This window comes from Acinonyx jubatus, chromosome A1 (genome assembly GCF_027475565.1).
Source record: "Acinonyx jubatus isolate Ajub_Pintada_27869175 chromosome A1, VMU_Ajub_asm_v1.0, whole genome shotgun sequence".
NCBI lineage: Eukaryota > Metazoa > Chordata > Mammalia > Carnivora > Felidae > Acinonyx > Acinonyx jubatus.
In genome coordinates, this window is record NC_069380.1 from 184,928,740 (window position 1) to 184,956,511 (window position 27,772).

The following is a 27,772-nucleotide window of genomic DNA, read 5'->3' on the forward strand; positions in this document are numbered from 1 at the left end:
ACTATAAGAAAAACCTTTTATAAAACATAGAAATCTTTTAGAAACAATCAAAAACATTCAATAGAGGCAAATCAAAGGTCATCATGACAATATTATGTAATTTAGGTTTTTTATGCTTCCTTATTTGACCCACATTAAAAAGGATGATGCTAATCATGATCATGATAATAATGATGATTTCTAGGCATTGGGGTTTGCTTATTTTTTTATTAAGATATAAGTCACTTATTAGTTTTAGGTACATAACATAATTATTTCATATTTGTATATACTGTGAAATCACAATAAGTCTAGTTAACATCCATTACCTCACATAGTTATAATTTTTTTTCTTGTGATGAGATCTTTTAAGATGTACTCTTAGCAACTTTCAAATATACAGTACAATATTATTAACTATAGTCTTGCTATACATTGCATTGCATGACTTATTTTTTAACTGAAAGTTTATTATCTTTTGATCCCCTTTACCCATTTCACCCACCCCATCTCTGGCAGCCTCCAATCTGTTCTCTAGATCTATGAGCTCAGTGTTTTGGGGGTTGGTTTTTTAATTCCACATATATGAATTTATTTATTATATCAGATACTTCAATTATAAAAAGTAGGAAAGGAACATAGGAAAGGAAATGGAGCCAAGAGGAGACCTTAAACACTGATCTTTCCATTGTGCATCAAAATAACACCATGGTTTAAGAGAGCAAACCATATGACATCAGAAGTCCTATGGTTAAATCCTGTGTTCTCATTTTGCTATCTGTGTGTCACTGGGAAAATCACTGGATCTCCTTGACCTTAATTCCTTCACTTGTAAAATAAAGATAATAATCATACCTACCTGATAGCATTATTGTGTAATTTAAAGGCAATAGTGTATATAAGATATTTAGTTGGTTCTTGGCACACAGCAAGCACTCAATAAGTGCTGTGGCAAGAACAGTAAAAATAGGAGGACAAAGAGGATTAAACATATCGATGATGGTAACACCAATTGACCATGGCAACAACAATGATGGTAATTAGCTTTGGATTCCAGTGATTTGAGGGGCAGTCATGGTCCTGTTACCAGCCACAAGACAATTGCTTTACTTCAGTCTCCATTTGCACATCTACCAGTTACTGTGAGAACCTAATGACAGGTGCCTGGCACATTGTGTGTGTTCAGAGGAGGTGGGTCTGGCCTGAAGAACTGCAGAGACATACACCTTCCTCTCTGGAAAGGCTTTATCTTTTCCTGGACCCTGATGGCTCCCCAGGCCTTTTTGCTTATTAGTGGGGCTTTCTCAGGTAAAGGGCTGAGTCGGAAAGAAATGTCAGATAGGTAGGCTACATCCGCAAGCTAAAAAGAGCTGTGTGGTAATGAATCAGAAGGGAATCAGAAACTTCTGACCAAGGTTAAAATGAGGACCCTCAGGACACCTGGGTGACTCAGTTGCTTAAGCCTTGGGCCCAGATCATGATCTCAGAGTTCATGAGTCCAAGCCTCACAATGGGCTCTATGCTGACAGCTCAGAGCCTAGAGCCTGCTTTGGATATATTTTCTCTCTCTCTCTCTCTGCCCCTCCCCAGCTTATGCTCTGTCTCTCATAAATAAATTAACATTAAAAATAAAAAATAATGACCCTGACAGATTTATAGGGTTTCGTATAGTGTTCCCCCCCATGCCTTCCTATCCTTGGTTCTCCTGGCAACTCCCTGGAGTGGCTATAGCAAGTCCTTCAGAACAAGTAATCCTGAGAGGTTATCTTGGAAGGTAGCAAGACCCACATGCCCCTCTTCACAGCCCATCTTGAGGAAGGAAGTAGGAAGCCCAGGGAAAAGGTAATTAGAAAGGGCGAAGTCACCTCTCCAGGATAGAGGGAGACAGAGGACCCAAGGCCAGTTCCCAGAGGAAAAAGAGAACAAGGGACACTTGAGGAGGAAGGTGACCAGGAAGCCCCAGCTGAGGGACAAGAGTCGCAAACCTCACATTGCTGGCATCTGCTGGGTATGATTAAACAGACACCGTGGACTGACTGCAGCAGGATCATTAGCTCTGAGACCCGCTGCCACTCATACCTGAAATGAGTTTGGATTTAGAAAGCCTGCAATGAGCCGAGAGGTATAGCTCAGAGTGAAGCACACGGCTTAATCAGAGGCATGAAAGCAGCTGACAAATTACAGCGTGATTTGTCATCATCTCAGGACTCGGCAAGTGTTCGTCCCTGAAAGAATCGATACCTGGAGAGAAAAGGACCATATTTTTAGAAACTCCTGGATGGGTAATTTATTTCAAGTGAGTGGAGAGTTTATTTATGTTGGCGCCCCCACAGATCCAATGGACAGTATATTTATACGAAGCCAGAAAATGCTATCATTTCTTCTAATCAATTTGCCCCTTTGAACAGCTGTACCTTGAAGCTTTTGGCAATAAATTCAGGCCCCATGCCGAAAGCTCTACCCAGGAAACCATTTCTAATCCCATCTTTAACACTCCTTCCTTCTATATAGCATGTTACATCTGCTAAAACCTTCCACATGAATTCTATCTTTCCAGACACAAATGAAATGGACAGGGAAGGTGGTGTTAGCCCCAGTCTACAGAATAGGAAACTGAGGCTTGAGAATTGAAGGGAGTATTAGCCAACGTGGATAGAAAGCAAGATCTCCTCTTCTCCAGTTGTGTCCCTTGCCCCCAACATTGGACTCTAAGATATTGTACAACTAGATAACCTAATGAAAGAGAAATCATGGAGAAAAAGGCAAGAATGTGTCTGAAGTACTTAGCTATAGGAATGTTTACTTGGGTGGGAGGAGCAGCATGCTGTGCAAGTAGAAAACAAGGGGCCTGCAGTCACACTTGGGTTCAAATCCCAGTGCTGGTACAGCTATGAGCAGCCTACCTACGCTACTGAGCCATGGTTTTTCCATTCCTAGAGAGAGGATGATTAGTATTCTTCATAGAATAATTATAAATGTAAAAATAAATAATATGTGGGGCACCTGGCTGGTTCAGTTGGTTGAGCATCCAACTCTTGATTTCAGTTCAGGTCATGATCTCACGGTCATGGGATCAAGCCCTGCATCAGGCTCTGCACTGGGTGTGGAGCCTGCTTGGGATTCTTTCTCCCCCTCTCCTTCTGCCTCTCTCTCTCTCCCTCTCTTTCCCTCTCCCTCTAAAATATATATATATCTTTATTTATATAATGATAGTATGTCCTCATCACAGCATCTAGAAGAAGCAAGAGTACAGCAAAGCCTGTTTATTAGCTACAGTTTTCACATCATGTTTACAACAGAAAAACAAATTGAGACAATATAACTGTTCTCTAGTGAAATGGTTAAATGAACATGGTGGCATTCATACACCAGGTTTCTATCCAGGTGTTAAGATGTATAAAAAATTTAAGATGTAAAAACTTTCAGTTTATATGAATACCATCTCATCTTCCAAAATCCATAAATGTGTGCACATTATACATGTATGTGCTTTGTACAATTTACACACACACACACACACACACACATGTATATATGTATTTTAACCCTGGAAGTATTATACACACAAGAATATTAATTCTGGTTACCTTTAGGTGGTGTGATTTATAATCTCTTTTTTATTATTTCTGTGCTGCCCAATGTGGTAGCCACCTGCCACATGTAGCTATTTAGCTTTAATTAAAATTAAATAAAATTTCAAAATCGATTTCTTGGTCCTATTTCCACATTTCACCAGGCACACATGATTAGCAGCTTCCACATTGGGTAGTGAGGACTTATGACACTCCCATCATCGCTGTGAGCTCCGTTGGACAATGCTGGTCAGGAAACTCAAACCCAGGACTGCCAGAGAAATGTGAGCCAGGCAGGAGCCTCCCTCTGCCCTACATCCGACTTTCCAGCATTTTCATTGCACCTACTTCCTCCTTCTTAATGAGGATTTCACTTTTCTTCTCACATTTTGTAACTCTTGCAGTGTGACAAAGCAAGGATTACCTTATTCGCAGTGTGTCTAACAGTGATTAGCTCTCCTAGTGATCCTATTAAAACTGAATTCCTCTGAATTAATAACCTCATGGTGATCTCTCTCACACACAGGAGGTACAGTTCGAACCCGAATGTTTCTGCAACACCATCGTGTGTGAGAAACCCAACAACCACCTCAACAAGTTTAAGGGTTATATGTAAGTATCTAATGCCCCTGTGCTGCTGGAAACATTTGTTCTTGAAACGGCCAAAGAAAGAAGCATTGGGGTCCTGAGGATGTGTCTTGCTTTTTGCCTTAAAGAAATGCTAGGGGCACCTTGGTGGCTCAGTTGGTTAAGTGTCCAACTCTTGATTTCGGCTCAGGTCATGATCTCACAGTTTGGTTCGTAAGATTGATTGCTAGTTGGATCTGAGCTGACAGTGTGGAGCCTGCTTGGGATTCTCTGCCCTTCCATTGCTCGTGCTCTCTCTCTTTCCCTCTCAAAATAAATAAGTAAACATTTTAAAAACTGCTAGAGAGGGGAGCCTGGGTGGCTCGGTCGGTCAAGCGTCCGACTTTGGCTCAGGTCACGATCTCATGGTCTGTGAGTTCGAGCCCCGCGTCGGGTTCTGTGCTGATGGCTCAGAGCCTGAAGCCTGCTTCGGATTCTGTGTCTCCCTCTTTCTCTGCCCCTCCCCTGTTCATGCTCTGTCTCTCTCTGTCTAAAAAATAAATAAATGTTAAAAAAAAATTTTTTTTAAACTGCTAGAGAAACCTAAATTGGGAAACTTTTCCTACTCTTTTTTTTTTTGCCAGCATGGCAGTTAATTATCTTGCAGGGTTAAATTTAACAATCAGACTACACTCTCAGGAAAAGCTAGTATGATGTCATTAAGGTCAGTTTTCTAAAAGAGCTTGTATCGCATCGCAGGTAAGAACAGGGACTTTTTAGTTTGACAGACTTGGCTTTGAGTAAATTAACCTCTCTGGGTCTTGGTTTTCCTATCTGTTAAATAAAGATTCTGAGATCTACATCATAGGACTTTTCTAAGAATTAAGTTATCACATGAAAAGCCCTTAGCACAACAACTAGCACAGAGTAAACACTCAGTTAATGGTGGCTGCACTGTTGCAGTTGTTATTCTTATGCCTCAACTTTGGTTTGGCCTCAGAATCTTACTATGTTTCTGCTCCCACATCAGACTACTTCATGCAGAGAAAGACCAAAAACAAGTGGTGGTAACAGATGTGAATAAATGCCCTTATAATAGCCTTTAGAGTACTTACACGGGACATCACCTCATTGAATCTGTACAACCATCCAAGGAAATGAGTATTATGATCTCCATTTTTCAGATAGGGAATCTGATGATCTGAGGCTTTTCCATATAGACCCAAAGGTGCACAATAGGTACCAGACAACACCAGGACTTAAATTCAGGTCTTTCAGCTCCAGTGTGTTTCCTCTTGTTGTGCAGAACAGAGCTCTGCTTGATAAGGGAAACTCTTGACCAAGCAAGTCTGGAATGAAGCTTAAATAGACTTCTTAGAAGGCAGATGTCTGTGCTTTCTCTACACCCACATTTTCTCAGGCATGTATGGGATGTCATGAAGAGCAGTATGAGAGGGGAAAGGATAAGAACAATACAAGATAACAAGCAGCTCTTAAACACGTATTATTTCCAAACACACAGCACAGATGGAGACAGGCAGAGAAGGGCGTGAGCTCCTGGCAAAGAGGAGAATTCGTCGCAGACATCTGTTCAGGTAGAGCTTGCCACCTGCCCCAGCAAAGAGGCCCTCCCTCATGCTGTGGTTTGTGGATTTGATTCATCCCAAGTCAGCTGTGAAACATTCTCTTGTTAGAATCAAAAGAATTGCAAATCAAGGGCACCTGGGTGGCTCAATCAGTCAAGTATCAGACTTCAGCTCAGGTCATGATCTTGCAGTTCATGGGTTCAAGCCCCACGCTGGGCTCCATGCTGACAGCTCAGAGCCTGATGTCAGCTTTGGATTCTGTGTCTCCCTCTCTCTGCCCCTCCCCTGCTCACGCTCTCTCTCTCTCTCTCTCTTTCAAAACTAAGTGGACATAAAAAACAAATAATCCAGTGAAGAAATGGGCAGAAGACATGAATAGACATGTCTCTAAAGAAGACATCCAGATGGCCAACAGGCACATGAAAAGATGCTCAATGTCACTCCTCGTCAGGGAAATACAAATCAAAAACACCCTGAGATATCACCTCACTCCAGTCAGAGTGGCTAAAATGAACAAATCAGGAGACTATAGATGCTGGCGAGGACGTGGAGAAACGGGAACCCTCTTGCACTGTTGGTGGGAATGCAAACTGATGCAGCTGATGTGGAAAACCGTGTTGAGGTTCCTCAAAAAATTAAAAACAGGTCTACCCTATGACCAAAAAATAGCACTGCTAGGAATTTACCCAAGGGATACAGGAGTGCTGATGGACAGGGGCACTTGTACCCCAATGTTTATAGCAGCACTTTCAACAATAGCCAAATTATGGAAAGAGCCTAAATGTCCATCAACTGATGAATGGATAAAGAAATTGTGGTTTATATACACAATGGAATACTACGTGGCAATGAGAAAGAATGAAATATGGCCTTTTGTAGCAACGTAGATGGAACTGGAGAGTGTTATGCTAAGTGAAATAAGTCATACAGAGAAAGACAGATATCATATGTTTTCACTCTTTTGTGGATCCTGAGAAATTTAACAGAAGACCATGGGGGAGGGGAAGGAAAAAAAAAGGTTAGGGAGGGAGGCAAACCATGAGAGACTCTTAAAAACTGAGAATAAACTGAGGGTTGATGAGGGGTGGGAGAGAGGGGAAAGTTGGTGATGGGCATTGAGGAGGACACCTGTTGGGATGAGCACTGAGTGTTATATGGAAACCAATTTGACAATAAATTTCATATTTACAAAATGCAAATGGAAATCACTCTGTGATTCAGTGCAAGTTAGTGGGGAACCCTAGTGTTGGAAAAATGCATGAGGGCTGGTATCTGTGGCCTGGGTTCTTGAGTCCTAGGATATCCCATGTACTAGGTGTGCAGCCTTGGAAAATTCTCTCACCCTCTCTGGGCTTTATCTTTTTCACAAGGAAGGATAATCACCCTGCTAACTTCCCAGAGCTATCAAGAATCAAATAAAATGATGTAAGTAAACTTAGTTTATAACCACTGTAAGGAATAGTTGGTATTAAAAGGCATATTGAGTGGCAGTATAGCACTTTAGAGCCAGACTTTGTGGACTTGAATCCCTATTCTTCCATTTACTAGCTTTATGAGCTTGCCTCAGTTTCTCTGTCTATAAAGTGGGTATGATAACATAACCTATCTTACAAGGTTGTCATGACGATTAACTGAGTTTGTAAATGGAAAACAATTATAACTGGACCTAGAGAAATGAAGCATTTAAGAACTAAACAGAGAAAAGCCCTACAGGTTCAGATTACTATTTTTTTTTGTTCCTCCTAATGTTTTGGGGAAGTTATATTTAAATGACCTGAATATCCCCAAGGAAGAGCATTAGGATCGAGTAAGGGCCAGATCCCAAGTTATAACAGGTTTTGGTTGGCCTCAGAAGTTTCTGGTGAGAGGTGGAAAACTGCCATGCACCTAAGGCTAGAGCAGAGAAAGAGCTCTCCCTCTGCTTTAAGGAGCTCCCTCCCATACACTACACAGAGGGCCACATCCACCTCCTTGGAGGTCTGTTTATTTCACAAGAGACTGAGCAAGAGGAGGGTGATACAGGAGAGAGGCGTGTGAGAGATTTAGCTCCAAACAAGAAGAGCCTTGCCATCTCACAGTGTGAGAAATGGGGACTGTCTGGTGACTTTGATGTTGACAGACTTGCACATTGAACTTGTGCCATCTGGTCCCAGCTGTGGGGTGAGAGTGAGCAGGGAACACTGCCTGAGGAAACACAGCACAATCTTTGTAGGGCCACAAGCCAGTTCCCACACTGTGTCCCAAAAATTGTTTTGAGTGAGAAATCTGAATCAGCCAAGGCTTTTTCAGTAGAGCTCTGACTTGAAGGTGGGTGAGTGATGATTTCCAGAGGAATGGATAATTCCCTTGTAATGGTCCAGCCCCCACCAGGACTCCCAGGAGCAGTGGAGTTTGCACTTGAACATGAAGATTAGACGCAAAGTTAATAATGTCCACCGCTCTTCTGAAAATGAGGCAGAAGAGAGGTCGAGTTCACTCACCACTTCTAGTTTTATGACACTAACCAGTGACAGCATAGAGAGGCCACAAAACCACTCTCCATATTTCCTCCTCCCCAGGGAGCATCCTGACCAGTCGAGGACCGGCTTTGGCAGTGAGAGTCTTCTGCTTCGAGGCTGCACCATCAGGAACACCAAGGTGGCTGTTGGCATTGTCATCTACGCAGGTCATTGACTTATCTTGTGGTTTCCCCTTATCATCCCCCCTCTATGTCTTCCAAATCCATCTTCCATTAGTGGGAATTCACATTTATAAGTGGTACAAGAAACTTCCCGTTTCTCAGCTAAACAAAGAGAGGCTAGAATCCTAACAGCTCACTCCATCCACAAGAAATATATTTAGATTCCAAGCTAACACCACTCATCTGAACAGAAAGAGAAATTCATACTTATTCACCTCGAATGGTGTTTTAACACTAACTAAAGGCAGGAAGAAGAGTGTATCTTGAGCCAAACTTAACAACTCCACCTTTTTGTGAAAAGTGTGATGAGTTTCCTCATCTATGCAATGGCAAGAACATTTGGCTCAGACTCATAGCATACTCATGAGGATAAAATGACCCAACATAGGAAAAGCACCCAACACTGTGTCTTAACAAACTGAATTCTCAGTGGGTTTTAATTGTTGCATATACAGTTATGCATTTATTATTATCTTTATTCATTTTGAGGTGCTCTAGTTCTCCTTTATGCTTTGATTTTGCTTTCCAATCAGAAAAAAAAGATAACATTCACAATGAATCTGAAGTCTTAGGGTGCAGTCTTGGGACTGCTATATCCCTCCTACTTCATGTCCAGCATTCAATTGGGGCTCCATCAATTTCTTTTCTTATATCAACAGCTTCAGACTTCTTCCACAGAGAAAACACAGTCTCCCTTGAGTGTCTACCTTCATTGGAAGATCCTAGAACATGTTTTCCTGGGTCTTCGACTCCCTAGGATGTCTTGATATATTTTGCTTGTTCATTATTTTCTTTGATGTGATTTGTTTCAGAATTCATAGAACTCCACTTTTGATGGGCATGGAAGGGAATTTAAGATGCTAAGATTCACTTTTTGGGACTGTCAAAGAAAAATAGATCAAGGAAAAATAATGTCCCAATATATCTAGCTTTACCTAACTTGGTGGAGGCTGGTTGTGCATGTCAGTTCAGGTAACTCTTTTCGAGGGTTTTTGGCAATGGAGTTCAATGCCATCTGGTGGACCTACTAAGATGAACTCCCCTCCAAATGTCCACCCCTCCAAAAAACCCCTGGTCACTTTTCTGCCTGATCAGAAGCAAACTCTGTGTGGGTGATGGATGTAGTAAATGAGGGGGCAGAGTTGGAAGAGAGTGAATCATGACTCTGAGGAGTCAGGCTGCCTGGGGGTGAAATCCACTCACTGGATGCATGTTCCTGAACATGCTGGTTAAGCTTTCAACACAAGGAGACTAATAGTTCCCACCTTATAGGGTTATAAAGTTCAAATGAGATTGTCTGTGAAAAGGGGTTTAACACAATGACTGGCATATATTAGGCTCTCAAAAATTGTGAGCAAAAATGGTACTAAGTGTTTTTAGTGTAATTGTCTACAGCAAGGGGTTCTCCACCTTGGCACTATTGAAATTTTGTTCTAGATTGTTCTTTGTGGTCAGGGGCTGTCCTGGGGAATGTTTAGCAGAATCCCTGGTATCTAGATGCCATTAAGATGTGACAACCCAAAATTTCTCAAGACGTTGCCACATGTACCCTGGGAGATAAAATCACCCCTGGTTGAGAACGACTAGTCTAGAGTCATCTTTTCTCCTCTGATTATAGGGATGGAAAAAATAGAAACACGTCAGAGACAAAAAAGGCCAAAGTGAGCCTTCCAGAAGAAAGAGATACAATGTAGAGGTGTTTGCTCCTCACGCCAAACACTTGAGCCCCTACTGTGTTTAAGGATGTAATTTGTGTACTTTGTGTATATTAATTCACTCTCCTACCCCAACATACCCACAACTATTATCTCTCATTCTGAAAATGAGGAATTGAGGTACAAAGGGATTAATTCACCCAAGGTCATTTATCTCCTGAGATTAATTCCTTATAACCTAATGTCAAGTATCGGCAGGTCCAAGCCCTGATTCTAGAGACCACATTCCAACCATTATACCATGCTACCTCCCCTGTGAACCCAATGTTTTCCAGGAGAACAGAGGAATCTCAGAAGGTGAGAAGCAAGATGGGTGGAAAGGGTGCTCTGAGGACCCCTTACATGGGGTGAGCCTGAAGGTAGGAAGGCCACAGTGCCTTCAGCGCAGTCATCCTGTGCTCATTGTGCTATGGAAATCCCCCCACAACTACAGGGACTGGAGTCTGGTTAATAAGCCCAGAGTTTGCTCACTCCTACTGTTTTGCTGCCACTTTAAATCCACCAGGCAACCAGCTAAACAGCATTAAAGCCATTCACTGCTGGAGCTGATGTATTGGTTTTCTTTAATTTTGCACAGCAAATATGTGGTGTTTTTTAATTTGCTGAGGAATACAGCATGGTGGTTAAGTTTAGCAGCCCCAAAGGACTGTCTAAAGACAAAGTCTCAGTTTGGCTCTCAGCTCTTAGCTGTATGGCCTGGGTAACATGGATTGATGGAAGGAGAAAGAGAATGGGAATCAGAATCCTGGGTTCTCAGTATGGCTCTGATGTTATGGCTTATTTCCTTTGGGCAAGTCCCTTCTACTAATTGGTCCCCAGTTTCCAACTGGAACAAGGGTGACTTAGATGAGATTGGTACGTTTCAAATTTGTTGTCCTCTCTTTGAACAAAATTTTATGCAGAACTCCAAGATAGGCATGGAGCAGCTCAAGGCTAATGCTGGGGTGGAGGCCATTACTACTCTTGCACAAGTGAAACCAACACCTTAGGCTAAGAAGCACATAGAAAACTACTGGCCTCAGACACTGTCCTGTCACAGGGCCTTGGCATGTACTGTTCCCGAGCCTAAAAAACTATTCTCCCAACTCTTCTTTCTCCCTTAAGGTTTCCCTTATATGTCACCTCCTCTGAGAAGCCTTCCCTGACCATGTTCTCTAACACCATCTCTTATTTACCAGCCCATTGCTTATTTCATGGGACTTATTACTGGCTATAATTATTTATTTGTTTTCTTGTGTATTTTCACCAAAATGTGAGTCATCTGTCTCATCCTTGTATCCTACCATTAGCCCGTAACAGTGCCTTTGTGCAAATTAGAAAAAAAATAGCCCTTCCTCCAGAGAGCTTTCTGTCATTTGCATAAATTTATCCTAATAAACCTATGAATCTATGACAAGTTAAAAAATGAGGGGTGTTTCTAGAGTTGTGCAGTATACAACCTGTACATAGTAGCTCTGTCAGCACATACCACAGCGTCTGGTGTGTAGGGGATGCTCAGTAAAACAGTGGTAACAAATTGTGTAAGGCCTCTACAGCTGTTCTCAGCAATCTCCCTGAGGCAGAAAATATTTAGGTTAGAGGATGAAGCCTCTTTTCTATTATAAGCTCTTGGAAGAGGTAAAGACATGATCCAGGCCAGAGAAAAACAGAAGCTAAAGGACTTACTACCTCATTTTCTTCCAAAGGCCATGAGACAAAAGCCATGCTGAACAACAATGGCCCACGATACAAACGCAGCAAGATAGAGCAGCGCATGAACACAGACATCTTCTTCTGCATTGGGCTCCTCTTCCTCATGTGCCTTGTCGGAGCTGTAGGTATGGAATGTTCGGAAAGAACAAGACCACAATAATCTTCTGTTTCTTTAGGCAAGTTGTTTCAGCTCTCTGAGCCTCGATTTCCTCATCTACAAAAAAGAACTAATAAAAAATAAGTCCTATCATGTATTTGAATAGGATATCAATTGAATAAAATGTGAAAATCTACATGCCTATATAATCTAAATATTAGGAATATCATCTGTTGTTTATTTCTCTGAGAAATACTAATTAAACCTAGGCACTCTCTCAGAATAAAAGAATAAAAAGATGTATCAGTATCAGGACTGGTCCTCAAAGAGCTCATAGTTTATCAGGAAGGAGTCCAATTGTGAACAGGATTGATAACAATTTGTCCTACACATTGAAGACTGCAGAGGAGTACTGTATTAGTTTTCTATTGTTCCTATAAAACCACAACACAAACTTAGCAGTTTAAAACAACATTTGTTTGTTATAGCACTGGAGGTCAGAAATGCAAAATTAATTTCACTGAATTAAGGTCAGGGTGTCAGCAGGGCTTACCCCTTCTGGAGGCTATGAGGGAAGAATCTGTCCCTTGTCTTTTTGAGCTTCTAGTGATTCCTTTCTCCTTCTTCAAAGTGCATTACTCCAATCTCAGCTTACATGTCCTTCTCCTTTTTCTATAGTAATATCTCTCTTGTCTTCTTTTTTATAAGGACATTTGTAACTACATCTTTGGGCCCATCTGGATAATCAAGGATACTCTTCCCCATCTCAAGACCTTTAACTTAAATCACATATGCAAAGCCCCTTTTGCCATATAAGATAGCATATTGAGGGGCACCTGGGTGGCTCAGTGGGTTACGTGTCTGAATCTTGATTTTGGTTCAGGTTATGATCTCATGCTTTGTGGGTTCCAGCCCCGCATTGGGCTCTGTACTAATGATGCAGAGCCTGTGGGATTCTCTGTCTCCCTCTCTCTTTGCCCCTCCTCTGCTTGCTCTCTCTCTCTGTCTCTCTCAAAATAAACAAATAAACCAAAAAAAAAGATACATTGATGGGGCTGGGGAATTAGGATGTGGGCTTCTGGGGAGGCTATTATTCACCCTACTATTGGTAATATGAGAGCATCAGGAGAGGAAGTCTTCCTGGAGGAGGTAGACAGAGCTGATTCCTGAATGCAGTAGGTGTTCATCACAGGAGGTAGGTGGTAGAGGCAGAATGGGCAGGAAGCTTTAAAAAGAGAGAAGTCACTCTTAGCCCTGGAAACAGCACAAGCAAAGCACAGAGATAGGAAGAAGAATCATTTTATGCAGAGAAGCATTTGACTGTTAGGTGTGGCAAGAGCAAAGCCAACCATGGAGACCTGATTAGAACCAGGCTGTGACCAAGTTCTACAAATGCTGAGTGTGGAAAGCTGCAGGAGGTATAGACATTGGTAATCTCAGCCATTTAAAGTTGATTCTCAGAGGGCAAAGAGGACATTTGCTGTTGCCCGCTTTCTCTAAGAATGGCCCTCAAGACCCTAAAGGAACCCTCCCCAAAAGAACGAGGGACATTCAAAAGGAAACACTTATGTGCTGGCTCCAGACCCCCCCCCCGCCGTTGACCCCAAAACAGTGGGCAGCAATTGTATTTGCTCTTTATTTGCCTTGGTTGGAAATTGTGCCCATTGCAGTTCTTGGAAAATCATGACTAAAAGGCTAAGACCTCCTAGAGCTCAGAGAGATTTTGTGTGCCACCATGGTGAGGACAATGGGATTTAGCCTTGTGAGTAGCCTGCAGTTTTTAACTAATACGCTTCCCAGTTGTGTCTAATGGCACTCCAGGTGAGTGTCACCCATAGCTGGAAGGAGGACACCTGGAGGGCCAGGGAAGCAGGCAAACAAAACCATCCCCATGTGGCCACCTCATGCCCTCAGAGACACTGCAGGAACTGTTGCCTCTGCTTCAGAAAAGGCTTTTCAGGGAATGTCCGAGCTGGAGAGGACATTTGAGATCATCTCACTGTGTCTCCAGAGAAAGGAAGTTAATGATTAAAAGGTCACACAGTGAGATAAGGTATAGGCAAACAGAATCTACTTGGCAGATGGCCCAAAATAATAAATAAATTGAGAAAGTAACAGGAAGGGGCAGAATTGTATGCTGAGAATCAAGACTCATACACAGTGACAGGCCTCTGGTGGCGCCTAATTAAAGCACAGCCCTTGCTGTGAAAGCTCTCGAGTGAGTGCCATTTCCAGAGTTTTCTATCACCTGCTTGCTTGCATTGTGTCAGGATAGTGTTTCTTTTTTCTCTGCCCAGAATGCCCTCCTCAGGCATTTCTGATCACCTGACACCCTCCTTCCTGGTCTCCAGGACACCTCAAGGACTCCTCCTCTGTGCAGCCTTCCCTGGCTTCCCCTGAAGACCAGTGGTCCTTACTCTGAGTCATGTATTTGGCCCTTGGTCATTTGCCCTATAAAATTACCTTCAAATAACCTCATGTCAGTAACTCCCCTTTCTTCAGCCATATATAAAGGCATTGGGGCCAGCCTCTAATGTCTTGGGCAAAGAAGCATCTTGGGGGCAGGGTACATCCGTTATATCTTTAATCCCCTGTAGTTCCTACCCTGGGGCTGCGAGCATTATATACACTCAGTTAGTCTATTTTCATAATAACCCTACAGAGGAGGTATTATTACTAATTGGCAGATGAGAACACTGAGATTCAGAGAGCTCTGAAGCACTTCCTCACATGACAGATGTTGTTATCCCTGTCTGCAGACAAGGAAATGGGGCTTGCTGTGCATTTGCAGATGCTCTGTGTAGTACCTCTCACAATCTGTGGGATTTGTCCCTTTACATCTGGCCTCTGGATTTTTAGCTACCTGCTCAAAGACAAGAACTGAGATTGATTCCTTCCTGAATTAATAAATGGATAGGTGGGTGGATGGATGAATTGTGAAAGGGTGGATGTGTAGATGGATAGATGGGTATGTACATGGGGGAAGGAGAGGGCCCAGCATACAGGTCTGCTAAGATCCCCGACCATGCACTTTCTGCCACACAAGTAAAAAGAACTGTGTTCCCTTTTCTCTTTCCAATCCTTGTATAACATGACTTCATCAAAATATAGGTAATCCCAATGCTAGTCTCCTCCAGGTAAGACAGACTTTAATGTCTATCAGGAGATTGAAATGTAGGTTGTGTGAAGGACCACTTTAGATGAATACTCACACACTAGGACTAGGATGTAAAGAATAAGAATGGGTTCCTCCAAAGCACACTCATTTCCAGGAATATATTAAGGACTGCTATAATAGACCAATTTAGAATTAATTAAGGATTCTGCTTCATCTCTGATTTTGCCTCCTCTCAGGTCACAGCCTCTGGAATGGGACCTTTGAAGAACACCCTCCCTTTGATGTTCCAGATGCCAAGGGCAACTTCCTTCCCCTTGCTCTTAGGGGCTTTTACATGTTCCTTACAATGATCATCCTGCTCCAGGTAGGAAGCCTTCCTTAACTAGGGGCTCAAAAAGACCTGTGGCCAATACTCAATTTTGTGAAATAAAGAAAAATAAAATAAAATAAAATAAAATAAAATAAAATAAAATAAAATAAAATAAAATAAAATAAAATAAAATAAAATAAAATAAAATAAAATAAAATAAAATAAATAAATTAGTTAAAAACTGGCTGACTCAATTAGTTAAAGATTCAACATTGGTTTAGGTCATGATCTCACAGCTCATGATTTCAAGCCCCGCATCGGGATCTGTGCTGACAGCTCAGAGCCTGGAGCCTTCTTCAGATTCTGTGTCTCCCTCTCTCTCTCTGCTCTCACTCTCTCTCTGCTTTCCCCCGCTCATGCTCGCATGCATTCTCATTCATTCATTCATTCTCTCTCTCTCTCTCTCTCTCTCTCTCTCTCTAAAATATAAATAAACATTGAAAAAATTTTAAAAAAGAAAGAAAAATCAGTGCTGGACCCAGGAAAGAACTAACTGAACTAAGATGAGAATATGGTCATTGCTTTCTTGTGGGTCTTTGAAAGTACTCAAATTTGGGACAATATCAGGGCCAGCCCTGCCTTGTGGAAGGAACCTTGCCCCAGATAATAGTGGACAAAAATATTTATCAGGCTTTACTGCTTAAGAGTAAGATTACAACAGTGAGCCAAGTATACCTGTACCTTTGCCAGATATAATAGAACAGGTAAAATCCTAATGACCTGGGAACAGAAGAAGATAAAATAGCCCAGAGAACTACAGGGAACTGTCAAGCCCCAAGCATGGGAGAAAGAAACCACAGGTTAGTGTTTTAGCATCAAATAGACTCTAGAGGGAAAAAACACAACTGGCCCTGTAAAGAAAAAAAACACAAAGCATAGAGCCACCTACAAGAAAGGGGCAGTAAGGAATAAAAGGATGAATAAATTCTTCAGACTCTATAAGAAATTACAGTCGGTGAAAAGATGAAGTTGCAGTTTTGTTTTATGAAGCTCCATTTACATTCAATTTCTTGCAGTATTGGAGGGTGTTTTATTGTCCTCTTAAAGGTGAACTTTTTCAGTCATTAGTTCATTCATTCATTCAGCAGAGCAATGCTTTTTAAATGTGAGTTGAGCCATACCCTTCCTTTGCACAGAACCATCCAACGGTTTCACAATCCACTCAAATCCACAGTCCTTATGGCAACAAATGAGGCCCTATGTGATTTGGACCCTGACTCCCTTATCTCCTAGCCAACTCCTGCTCATTCATACCAGGCCTGCTTACTCTTACCCCTCAAATACCCAGCCCACTCCCACTGCCCAGGCTTTGCCCACAGTGCTCCTCTTCCCACAGATAAGTTTCTGGTTCACACCCTCATTTCTTCAGGTCTCTGCTCAAAGGTCATCATTTATAAAAGAGTCCCTCCCAGCCACCTTCTACCCTCTTGATTTTTCTTTTTCAATGCCTGATATATATTTGTTTACTAGAATATGAGGTTTTCAAGGCTAGGGATTTTTTTTCTGCTCACTGCCATCTTCAGGACCTAGAACAGGATCTGACACATGGCAAGCACTTGAAAGATATTAGGTATTTAATCAGTGGACAGTAATCAACAATGGGTCAGAATACGTTTAAAAGTGAGTGGCAGCCACTGGTGGCATAGAGATCTGAGGGGTGTCAGGAAACTGTGGACAGAGGCACTAGAGCTCCTCATCCCCTAACCACCCAGGCACCCAGATGAGTGCCTACTCCAAACCAGATCTCACTTATTAAAGAAGGCACATACTTTTTGACTTTTTAAATACAATTTATTGTCAAATTGGCTTCCATACAACACCCAGTGCTCATCCCAACAAGAGGCACATGCTTTTCAAATGCCCCTAAGAATTCTTAGGGAGGGATGAAGTCATTGACCTTTAGTTTCTCCGAGAAAGTCTATGATGTGAGCTGACCACAGCCTTCTATTAAATGCCTTCACTACTCACTGGTGAGAGTTCTAAGACTTGGAACTAGCCTGCTCTCTGACACAGTGGGAATCAATCTCCCCACAGGTGCTGATCCCAATCTCCCTGTATATATCCATTGAGCTGGTGAAGCTTGGGCAAATCTTCTTCCTGCAAAATGACCTTGACCTGTACGATGAAGAGACTGATTTGTCCATCCAGTGTCGAGCCCTCAACATCACTGAGGACTTGGGACAGATCCAGTATGTCTTCTCTGACAAGACGGGGACGCTGACTGAGAACAAGATGGTGTTCCGGCGTTGCACTATCATGGGCAGCGAATATTCTCACCAAGAAAATGGTACAAGGATTCTCAGGGGCTTTCACCACTCTTTCTAAATGAATCACTCTGCTCTCCTAAAAGAATGATAATGAAAGACATTTCCCTGGTTCCCCACTGGTTCCCAGTTTTTCCTGGCTCTGTGGCAGGTGGCTTCTTATAGCCCTGTGGGCTTCCTTGTCCTAGATCAGTGCTGCTTTTATCACCCGTAAACTTTCCTTTGTTCACAAAGGCCATCAGTGATCTCCTGTGTGGTAGCCCTCCAGTCAGTCTTTGGTGCCGTTTACCCACAGGATTTCTATCTGTCAGGAATGGATTGGGGATAGGTCCAAATTGTGTACCCATTATACAGCCAAGTTTTAAGAATTTGGGGGTCACTTTACCTGACATGCAAGACAGCCTCAGTGTAGGTACATGGTCAGATTCAATACATCCAGGAAAAGCCTTCCATGTTAACTCATCTCTTGGATTTTTACTGAGGGAGAGCTTCAACTTGGGAGGTGTGGCTGAATAATGCCTGAAATGTCATCATGCATGAACTAAAGCTGGCCTGTAAAGCTGACCTGATTTTCTCAGCAACCCTCTGCCATCATCACCACACACTGCCCATACTTTCTAACTAAGAGAAGGGGTTTCAAGAGATCAGCATTCATTCCTTTGAGTGAAAGGAACAGAGAAGAAGAAAGCAGGAGATACTATGGGCAGCCCAATCACCTTTGCCATGTTGGTAACCATTTACATGGGAGCTTCTGATCTCTTTTTAATAATAATAACAACTACCATTACCAATACTTAGAGTATTCTGATCACTTTGACACATTATTTCATTAAGTCTTCAAAATAACCCTATGATAGGTATTTTTTTAAAACCCCTAATTGAGGAAATAGAGGCACAGGTTTAGTCAAAGCTCAGTCACCTAGCTAGGAAGTAGTAGAGTCGGATTTAAATCTGTGCAATTTAGTTGCACTCTTCCCTCTCCGGTCAAGGTAGTCCAGCTGCCCATGCTCCAGGGCAGCAGAGTGCTCTTATCCTGTGCCCTTTGCTCCCCGCCCCCCAATGTCTGGGATTCCCCCACCTGTGACTTGGCCAAGGTGGACTGGTGCAATAACAGGACTCCTTTCTTGCAGCCAAACGACTGGAGACCCCAAAGGAGCTGGACTCAGACAGTGAAGAGTGGACCCAATACAAGTGCCTATCCTTCCCAGCCCGATGGTCTCAGCGCCCAACAACAGTGGGAGGCCAAGCACGAGCCCAGCCTCTGAGGAGGTGCCACAGTGCCCGGGTACCTATCCAGGGTCACTCCCGACAAAGGTCTGTGGGGCACTGTGAAAGCTCACAGCCTCCTGTGGCCTTCAGCAGCTCCCTAGTAAGTCCCTGTCTTTTTCTCTTAGAGTTTCAGTGGCTTCTGTTGCAGATAGATGGGAGAGGACTCTGGGGTGTGAAAGAGAAAAGACCGTATAAGCCCTAAAGACCTCTTAAAATGGCAGCCCTTTAAGTCTTATATGCAATCTGCATTTGTGTTTTGTTGGGCAAATACAACTCATTCATTTTAAATGTTTAGTGTTTAGAAATTGGGAGATGTCACATAAACATAGATTTCTGGCTTCTTTTTTATTTAAAAAAAATTAATGTTTATTACTTTGAGAGAGACAGAGACAGAGACAGAATGCAAGTGGGGGAGGGGCAGAGAGAGAGGGAGACAAAATTTGAAGCAGGCTCCAGGCTCCAAGCTGTCAGCACAGAGCCCAACGTGGAGCTCGAACCCACAAACCGTGAGATCATGACCTGAGCCAAAGTCAGACGTATAACCGACTGAGCCACCCAGGTGATCCTCTGGCTTCTCTTTTAAAAAAGGAATTGGAAAATTTCTTGACACTAAGCCAGTATTTCCTTGTGGCAATAATTGGCCTGAATGACGAAGTTCATGCTCCTTAGACATGCTCCTTAGAAGCAGGTGGGCTTCTGTTCAACACAGACTATCCCGCTTCTCTGTTTACCCCCATCACTAAACTGAAGGCCAGCAGTGTGTCCATGATACATGTGTTTCCAAAATACAGTTCAAGAAAAAAGAAACAGTTGTCATGCTATGTTTCTATAAAGTAGAGAAACAAAAGAGGGGCCTTAAGGCTTGCAGGTTTCAAAAATGAAGAATGTACTTTTTTTGTGATAATCAAAAAGAGTCTTAAAACAAAGAACTTCTATATCAAAATCAACCAGCACATTTCATTCCCTTAAATTAATTGCCTGGACCCTGTGGGGATTTAACTCTGGTCTGGAGTTTTTGTATATGGTTCTTTCACGTGTGATCCAATGATACCGCTGTCACTAAACATCCAGGTAGCATGTAAAGAAATTGAGTTTCTTCCCCAAGATTACACAGCATTCCCTCAAAGGCAAGGCCAGAACTGGGGCTTTCTGACTTCTGTTCCATTTTACTTTCCTCCATATCATGTTCTTTCTCTAGGAAACACACCATCTAGAATCTTCTGCACTTATAGAAAAGACCACAGGGAGCCCCAGCTATCTTGAAAAAAACACACATATTACAAGAAGGACTGAAATGCTATTATATCATTATTAGAAAATTATCCTCATAATTTCAAAATTATCCTCATTATGAATTTCCTTCCAATTTTTATTTTCTCCATTAATACACACATAACTACATATATGTAACATTTTGCAGTCATAATACCTATAAATTAAAGGTTCTGGGTTTTTTTTAATCTGATATGATATCAAAAGTATCAAAAGCATCTTCCATATTGCTACCTGGTTTTCATAATCCAGGACTGTGTTTTCTGATCATGACAAAGTAATGCTGTGAATCTGTGTGTTCTGGGTTAGAACTTATCTAAGTTCAGGTGAGTACAGTTAACTCTTATGTACTGTCTTGCCCAACAAATGCAACATTAACAAGGATAAAACATGAGCCAGGTGTTAAGGCCTATGATGCTCATAAACATACAAGAGGAATGATCCATGGATGCCTTTGGAGAGATTTTTTCTTTTTTCTTTTCTCAGGTGAGATAACAGGGCATGCATATTGCATCTTTTCCTTCTTTGATTTAATTCTGACCCCTCTGAATGAAATGCTCTTCCCCAGCTCATTACCTAAATATTTGAACAACGAATTTAGTGAATTCTCATCAGGCACATGTTCTACATCTTGCACTACTTGTGTATTTTGGCACCTTCCAGTTCTAAGCACCATGGGCATCCCATGTGCCTGAGAACGTCTGCCCCAGGACACATGGGCAGAAGCAGGAAGATTTCCTTTGTAGATCTCAGTTGGAACACACAGACTCACTGCCCCTTGTTCGACCTGACAAATCTTAGTCACCCAGAAAAGTGCAGCCCTTAGCCAGCCAGTGTGGCTTTTATTTAGGACCTATCATTAAGGCCTACAACCATCACTGGCTGTCCTAAAAGTTAAATCACATGATGTTTATGATGCCCTGCAAGGTTCCTTCCAGCTATAAATTAGCACATTTGGGGTCAAATGTCCCAGGTTTTCATCTCAGCTCCATCATCTATAATGTGACTTTGGTCAACTTACTAAGCTAGAACCTCAATGTCCCCATCTTTAAAAAGGAGTATTGTTCTGTCTCATTACTTTATTTTGAGGACATAACTCTTAAAATTATAGGTTCTAGATAGATAACTAATAGAAGTCTTAAACTTCTAAATCTTTCTCAAGGAAATCTGTCTTCCTTGCACAAATGTTTGTATCTGATGATATGGAGTGGGAGATGGGAGCTTTCATAAAATGCGATGTCAAGCTCTCTCCCCTGAAATTCTGGTATATTGGTCTAGAATAGGGCCTGAACATTCATATTTTTTTAATTTCTGATGATTCTAGTGAGCAACCAAGGTTGAGAACCTCTCTAAGCATAGCATTGCCCCCTAGGAAATAATCTTCATTTGGCTCAAATGGGTATGTTCTACGGCTTGGGAGGCATTGGCTGAACGGGATGATTCATGCTTCCTTAAGGGACTCTGAGGCTAATCCATAAAATATCTGTGGCTGGAGTGGCAGATCCTTGAATTAGCCTATAGAGAATATCTGTGGCAGCCCCAGGTGGACCTCCTGGCTCCTGCCCCCACCCAATATTGGCAGGCTCTCTGAGCTTGCTTCCTCTTCCACCCGCCCATCTGGCATCCGGTCTGGTAGGGTAATACTCTCCAGGCACCACCAGGTCTTTATCTTCCCTTTGTAAATTAGTCAGAACTTGCTCTGAAACCTCCATGATGCCAAATCCTGGCAGTGCAAGCACCCTTCCACATTCTAAAGAAACCAGTTGTTGGTTTTCTTGGAAATTTGCCCTAAACCCCAAATAAAATGAGCATCAAGGCGAACAGCAACAGAAGATGGCTTTTTTTCTTTTACTACAAAGAACAAGGAAGCCTCAGTTATTGCTGCCTAATTGGCTGCTATAAAATCTGTGGCTTTAGGGTGGGGATAATATACTTAGGAAAGTGGTGATTTCTGAGCCAATGTTTAAGAGTACTGGCAGATGGAAAATGAAATCCCCCCCCCCCCCCGTGTATAAGAAGCCAAGCTTTGAGCAGAGAGTCTTTGTTTAAAAGTGCCACTTGCAAAAGGTTTTCCAGAACCATCAGACCAAAAAATATCTTCCTAATCATAAAATTTGCACTGAGGCTGCTTAGGCTCCTCCAGATGGCACCACAATTTCCTTCCGTGGGCCTGACTTCTCCTGTCTGGAAAGAACATAATTGAGAAAGGTAAAGGAGGTGTCTTTGGCCCTCTGCCTCCTTTCCTTAACTTGGTTTTCCTTCCTTTCTTTCCAGACTGGCAGGGACAGCCCACAGATACACACTCCCACTTTAAAGTTAGGTAAGAATCCTGATTTAATTAGCCAAGCACACAAAATCTTTTTGGAAGTAATATGACCACACAGGGCAGGAACAGATGAAGCCTATCTCAGCTGGGCCTACCTTAACTTCCCAAAGGGTCCCAAAGGGCAGCACACAATTGCAGTGACCCTGTTCACAAAGGGTGGGGTCTTGCAAGATCTAGAAAACTCCCTTCTTGCTCACCCACTTAATTTCTTTCCTTGGGGTTATGTCCCTTTTGGACAAACCTTACCTTAACAATCAACATGCTTCTATTTAAGCAAATATTTGTTAACATTGGGTTCTCTCGGTTCTTGAATGGAAGGCAGTATCCTCTAGGCCACAACCTCAACCTGGGCATAAACATCACTCCCCTAAAACATATTTGAGCCTCCAGCTTCCCAGCAACAGGTAAGTTTGTTTCCATGATAGTGATATAACCACATGGTTAAGTAAGTAGTAGAAAGTAACTAAACTTCAAAAGGTAAAAAGTAAGCCTCCCTCTCTTCTATGTTCCCCACAACCCCAGCAGCAACCATTATTTTCAGTTTCTCATGTATGACCCAGAGGTGTTTCACCTATATAGAAGCATACAAGTGTGGTATACACATGAGCACATCCTTTACTGCACATAGGAGCATCCCCTACACATTGATTTGGACTTTGTCATTTTACTTAGTGAATCTGAGGGAATATTTCATATCTGTAGACAGACATTCTGGAGATCTGCCTCATCTTTTTATTAATGGCATTAGAATTTGTTGGATGGTTGAGCCATTGCTTACACATGTATATTTTTCTATAGTATTCATTCTTCTAGCATAATTGTTAAACTGTGTATACCTTTTTTATTTTGATTGATACTTCCCAAGAGGTTGTACCAGGTTAGACACTCACAAAAAATATATAGAAGTTACAGCCTAGTAGAGAGGTGAGAAGAACACCAGTGCCTACAGAAAACTGCTCTTGGTGCTGAGTGTATGGGTACAGAGGGGCTATGGGCACCCAATGAATGATAGTCATCCATGTGAACTTGAGTAAGTTATCATTAAAACTGAGAAGAGACCTGAAATCATTATTACACTCTGTGTTAACTAACTTGGATTTAAATACAATTTAAAAATTTTATAAATAAATAAAAAATAAAACTGAGAAGAGAGTAGCAGATTAGAAGTTGGCCTCCTTTTCCCAGCCTTCAATGTGGAATATACCCCAGTCATGTAGCATACAGTGTCCATATAAATCCTCACTACTCAAACTGTGGTCCTCAGACCAGCAGCATGAGCATATTTGGGAGCTTATAGAAATGCAGATGCTCAGGCTCCACTCCTGACCCACTGAATCAGCATCTGAGTTTAAGCATCTGAGTATAAACAAGATGCCCAGTTGATTTGTGTGCATGTTAAAGTTTGGAAAGTTCTGGCATCATGTTTAAGGGTTCAGCTTTTGGCATCAGGAGGCAGAACTGGATTCAAGACCCAGCCTTTTTCTTGATTTTGTGACCTTGGACAAGTTACTTAAATTCAATGAGCCTCATTTACCTCATAATTAAAATGGGAGAATAATAGTAGCTATTTCAATGCTGTCGTGATGAGTAAATGATGTAGATAAACACACTTAGCAAAGCACCTGACTTTGTTGTAAATTGTCAATAAATGTAATCTAATGATAATAATCTAATGTAATCAAAGGATCTTTGAGGGTATAGTGTGAGGCCTGAGAGCACCTTCATCAAAGGTTTGTATGAGCTTTACATGTGCTGCAATAGAAAGAAATCTAACCAGTTGGGTACCTGACTGCCACAAAGCTCTAATCTGAAGAACTGGTAACCCACAATTTTATTTCTTTTCCTTCAGAGAAATAGACTAGCCAAAGGGCCCAGAGGTGGGTGCAGGCACAGCTTTCTCTAAGTATCCTAAGTGCCAAGTTCCTAAATGTTAATGGGCCAGACAGGAAACCAATGGGCTGTGGGCAAGAAGAACCATGAAGAACCTTGCCCCATGAAAACAGTCTGTGGTGACTGGATAAAGCTCGGCTGACACCTGCAGGCTGGGCTTGCTGCCATTCCCAGAGAGAAGTAGGCCCTTTGCAGAGATTTTTTTTTAATGCATTGCTTTATGATTGGAAGGAAATATACTAAAGAAGTATTTTAACAAAGAGATCCCATGAGTTAATCAGTGGTGGGGTAGTGTGGTGTCCTAGATAGGAGTCTGTCAACAGAAGTTTGAATGCCTGCAGTCTGCCAGGCACTGGGGACATATCACAGATTGCCTCTGCCCTCATGGCACTCATATACTAAAGGGTAAATGGACATGCAATAAATAACCCTAAATCATTTTAACTGTGTCACCATTTGGAAAGACGTAATACATAGCTTAGAGCAAAGCAGTGTGTTGTCAGAGGTTGGGAGTCAGGTGGTATGAAAGCTGCCCTAGTTCTGACCCTAATTCATTGTGAAGTCTTGAGTAGTTCACCTCCCTTCTCTCTGCCATTCAATTTTGTCATCAGGAAAATGAAAGATTTGGTTTTGGTGACATCCAACCTTGTTTGCAACTCTGGGCATCTGTGGTAAGGGTTAAAAGCATCCCATTCGTGGGGTGCCTGTGTGGCTCAGTTGGTTGAGTGCCAGCTCTTGTCATGATCTCATGGTTAATAAGATGGAGCCCCATGTCTGTCTCGTGCAATTAGCACAGAGCCTGTGCTAGGAGTCTCTCCCTCTCCTGCTCAGCCCCTCTAAGAGGGACTCTGCCTCTTTCTCTCTCTCTCATTCCCTCTCTCTCTCAGAATAAATAAAAGGGGTTTTTAAGCATCCAATTGGGGCACCTGGGTGGCTCAGTCAGTTAAGCGTCCAACTTCAGTTCAGGTCATGATCTTACCATTCCTGGGCTTAAGCCCCATGTTGGGCTCTGTGCTAAAAGCTCAGAACCTGGAGCCTGCTTCAGATTCTGTGTCTCCCTCTCTCTCTGCCCCTCACATGCTCGTATTCTGTCTCTATCTGTCTCTCTGTCTCTCTCAAAAATAGACATTAAAAATTTTTTTAATAAAAAATAAAGCATCCCATCATGTATACCCCCCCCAAATGAAGTCTATTTTCTAAAAAAAAAAAAAAGGAGACTCCCATAATATCTTTTATAATCTCAAATACTATCTGATGAGCCTAAAGGACTGGATATATAAACCTGTTAGTTGTGCATGGGATGCCAAACACTAAAGATGCTGGCTGTCAGCAAGTATCAGAGGCTACATCCTTCTTGTGGGGGACCTTGTCTGGCACAAAGGTTAAGAGCATGAATTCTAGTTGGACTATCTCAAATTAAGTGAAGGAGTCTCACCTACTTACTGTGTGACCTTAGGAAAAACACTTAATCTCCCTGGATAGCAGTTTCCTCATCTGATACACAGATAACCAGGAGGATAATAGTACTCAACAGATAATGTTGCTGTGGAGATGCAATGAAATAATGGATGTACACAGAATGTAAGAAGCACTATATGAATAGGAACTATCATTACGACTTTGAGAAATGAGCTCAGAGCTCCTTGAGTGATGATTGTACACTGATGACAGGCAGTAGATGGAGCCTGGAATCTGGTGAGGGGAGTCTGCCAGGGAGCATTAAGAGCATTAGTAAGGGAACAAGTCAACTTTACCATTACCATGGAAAGGACTCAGTTAAAGGGTCTGACATCTGATTCTGGCTTTCTGCTGACTCACTGAGTGATATTGGTCATGTCAGCCATCTTTCTCGGTTTCAATTAAGTTGAGACTCATTTCATCTCCACCTGGGACTGTGAGAAGCTGGTGAGGTCACATAAATGACATTGCTTGGAAAAGTAGGAAGAGCTTGATCAGTGTGAACTATTGCTAGGAAGATGGCATTCAAAGGCTGAGAGGTTGGATGATACATGCTCCCTTCCTTGGCTTTCTGAAAATAGTGACACCATATGGTGTGGATCGTTCACCACTGCTTATCACAAGGCAATGAGAAGAAATGCAGATTTGTTTCAGTCTTACTAGCACTCTTCCTTTTAATAAGAAGTACTTTTTTCTGGTTGTTGTCTTAAGAGGGTATGAACAAGAGGAGGTACAGTGTTGACTCTTAGAGAGCACTCCAAATGAAAGCTAGAACTCTCTGCTCCCGTCCATTTCTTTTCACCTCCCTGTGCTATTGGAAAGCCCAACTCTCATCTCTGCAGGCATCAAGTATCTCCCTGTGTGTCTGGGTTTCCTTTCATGTGGCTCACCTGTGCCAGCAGCCCCAGGGAGGATACAGTCTGACTTTTGAAATCATTGCATTTGGTAATCAGAGAAGACACAGTCTGAGGACTCTTTATCCACAGGGTTTTGTTTCATTTTTTTTTTAAATCTCAACCTGGGTTCTTATTTGTAAAATCTGTTAGCTCATTGGCACTCAGTCTTACCCTGCATAAATTAATCAAGATTTCTTCAGTCCACCATTTTCAACCATTAACTCTCTTTCTTCTAAACTTTAATTAACCTATGAACTATTAACACTGATATAAATGGTTTTGTGTGGCAATTTCTTTGCATGGTGGCTTTTGTCCTATCTGTTAAGAGCCGGTGTTTGTTGAACTTCTGCTTCAAACAAAGCAATAGTTGGGGCTCTAGAATGTACAACTTTGTGGAAAATGCATTCTCTATCTCTGAGGCTCTTATCTCTAGAGAGATTCAATATGGATATAAAAAAATTAAATTTAAAATATAGGTCAATATGTGGTGAATTCCAAAGGGATGATACAACTGGCACCTTCTACAAGGATGTGAAAAATTGGAAATCCATGAGTCAGATCCTGCCCACAGATTTTTCTTTTCAAAAAACAGGACTTGTCACATCATCTCTCTTTATCCTGAAAAAATCAATAGATTTGGCAAACTGGACTAGCACCAGAGCATTTCACTAGCAGAACAGTTGCCACCTTTCACACAGGGTAGCACTTGCCAGGTCTCACAGCCCCCGCCATCCCACAGTGTCCTCATCTGTACCTGGGCAACTCCCCTCATCCACCTTACCTGCCTGACTCCCATGGAGATTCTGAGTTCAAGAACACAATATTGTGGCTCAGAAGACCGAGAACTCATTGTGGGCTGGATAAGATCTCATGAACATATGAACATTTCTCACGGATCCTGAAGTCTAGGTAGCATTTTGGTAGGCAGGAGAGGTCTTTTCAAGCAAGGTATGATCAGAGGCATAAAAAGGGAGTACATATCCAGGAGGCAGCAAACAAACCAACAGGCTGAGCTGAGGGC

General features: G+C 42.1%; 1 protein-coding gene across 4 annotated transcripts in view; it reads left to right on the forward strand.

Annotated features, from left to right (window-relative positions):
* Window positions 1-27,772, forward strand: part of ATP10B (ATPase phospholipid transporting 10B (putative)) — a 330,927-nt gene that overhangs the window by 257,273 nt on the left and 45,882 nt on the right. For 3 of the 4 annotated variants that reach the window (XR_008300518.1, XM_053226788.1, XM_053226793.1), the window contains 6 exons: window positions 4,078-4,163; window positions 8,263-8,369; window positions 11,785-11,916; window positions 15,243-15,370; window positions 17,411-17,663; window positions 18,771-19,009. Coding sequence is in view for 3 of the 4 variants with exons in the window: in XM_053226788.1 (XP_053082763.1) it covers window positions 4,078-4,163; window positions 8,263-8,369; window positions 11,785-11,916; window positions 15,243-15,370; window positions 17,411-17,663; window positions 18,771-19,009 (945 nt within the window). In the remaining variant the exon portion in view is untranslated. Of the gene's footprint in view, window positions 1-1,050; window positions 2,276-4,077; window positions 4,164-8,262; window positions 8,370-11,784; window positions 11,917-15,242; window positions 15,371-17,410; window positions 17,664-18,770; window positions 19,010-27,772 lie in introns of those variants that run through there. The other variant, XM_053226801.1, reaches the window with a different exon arrangement.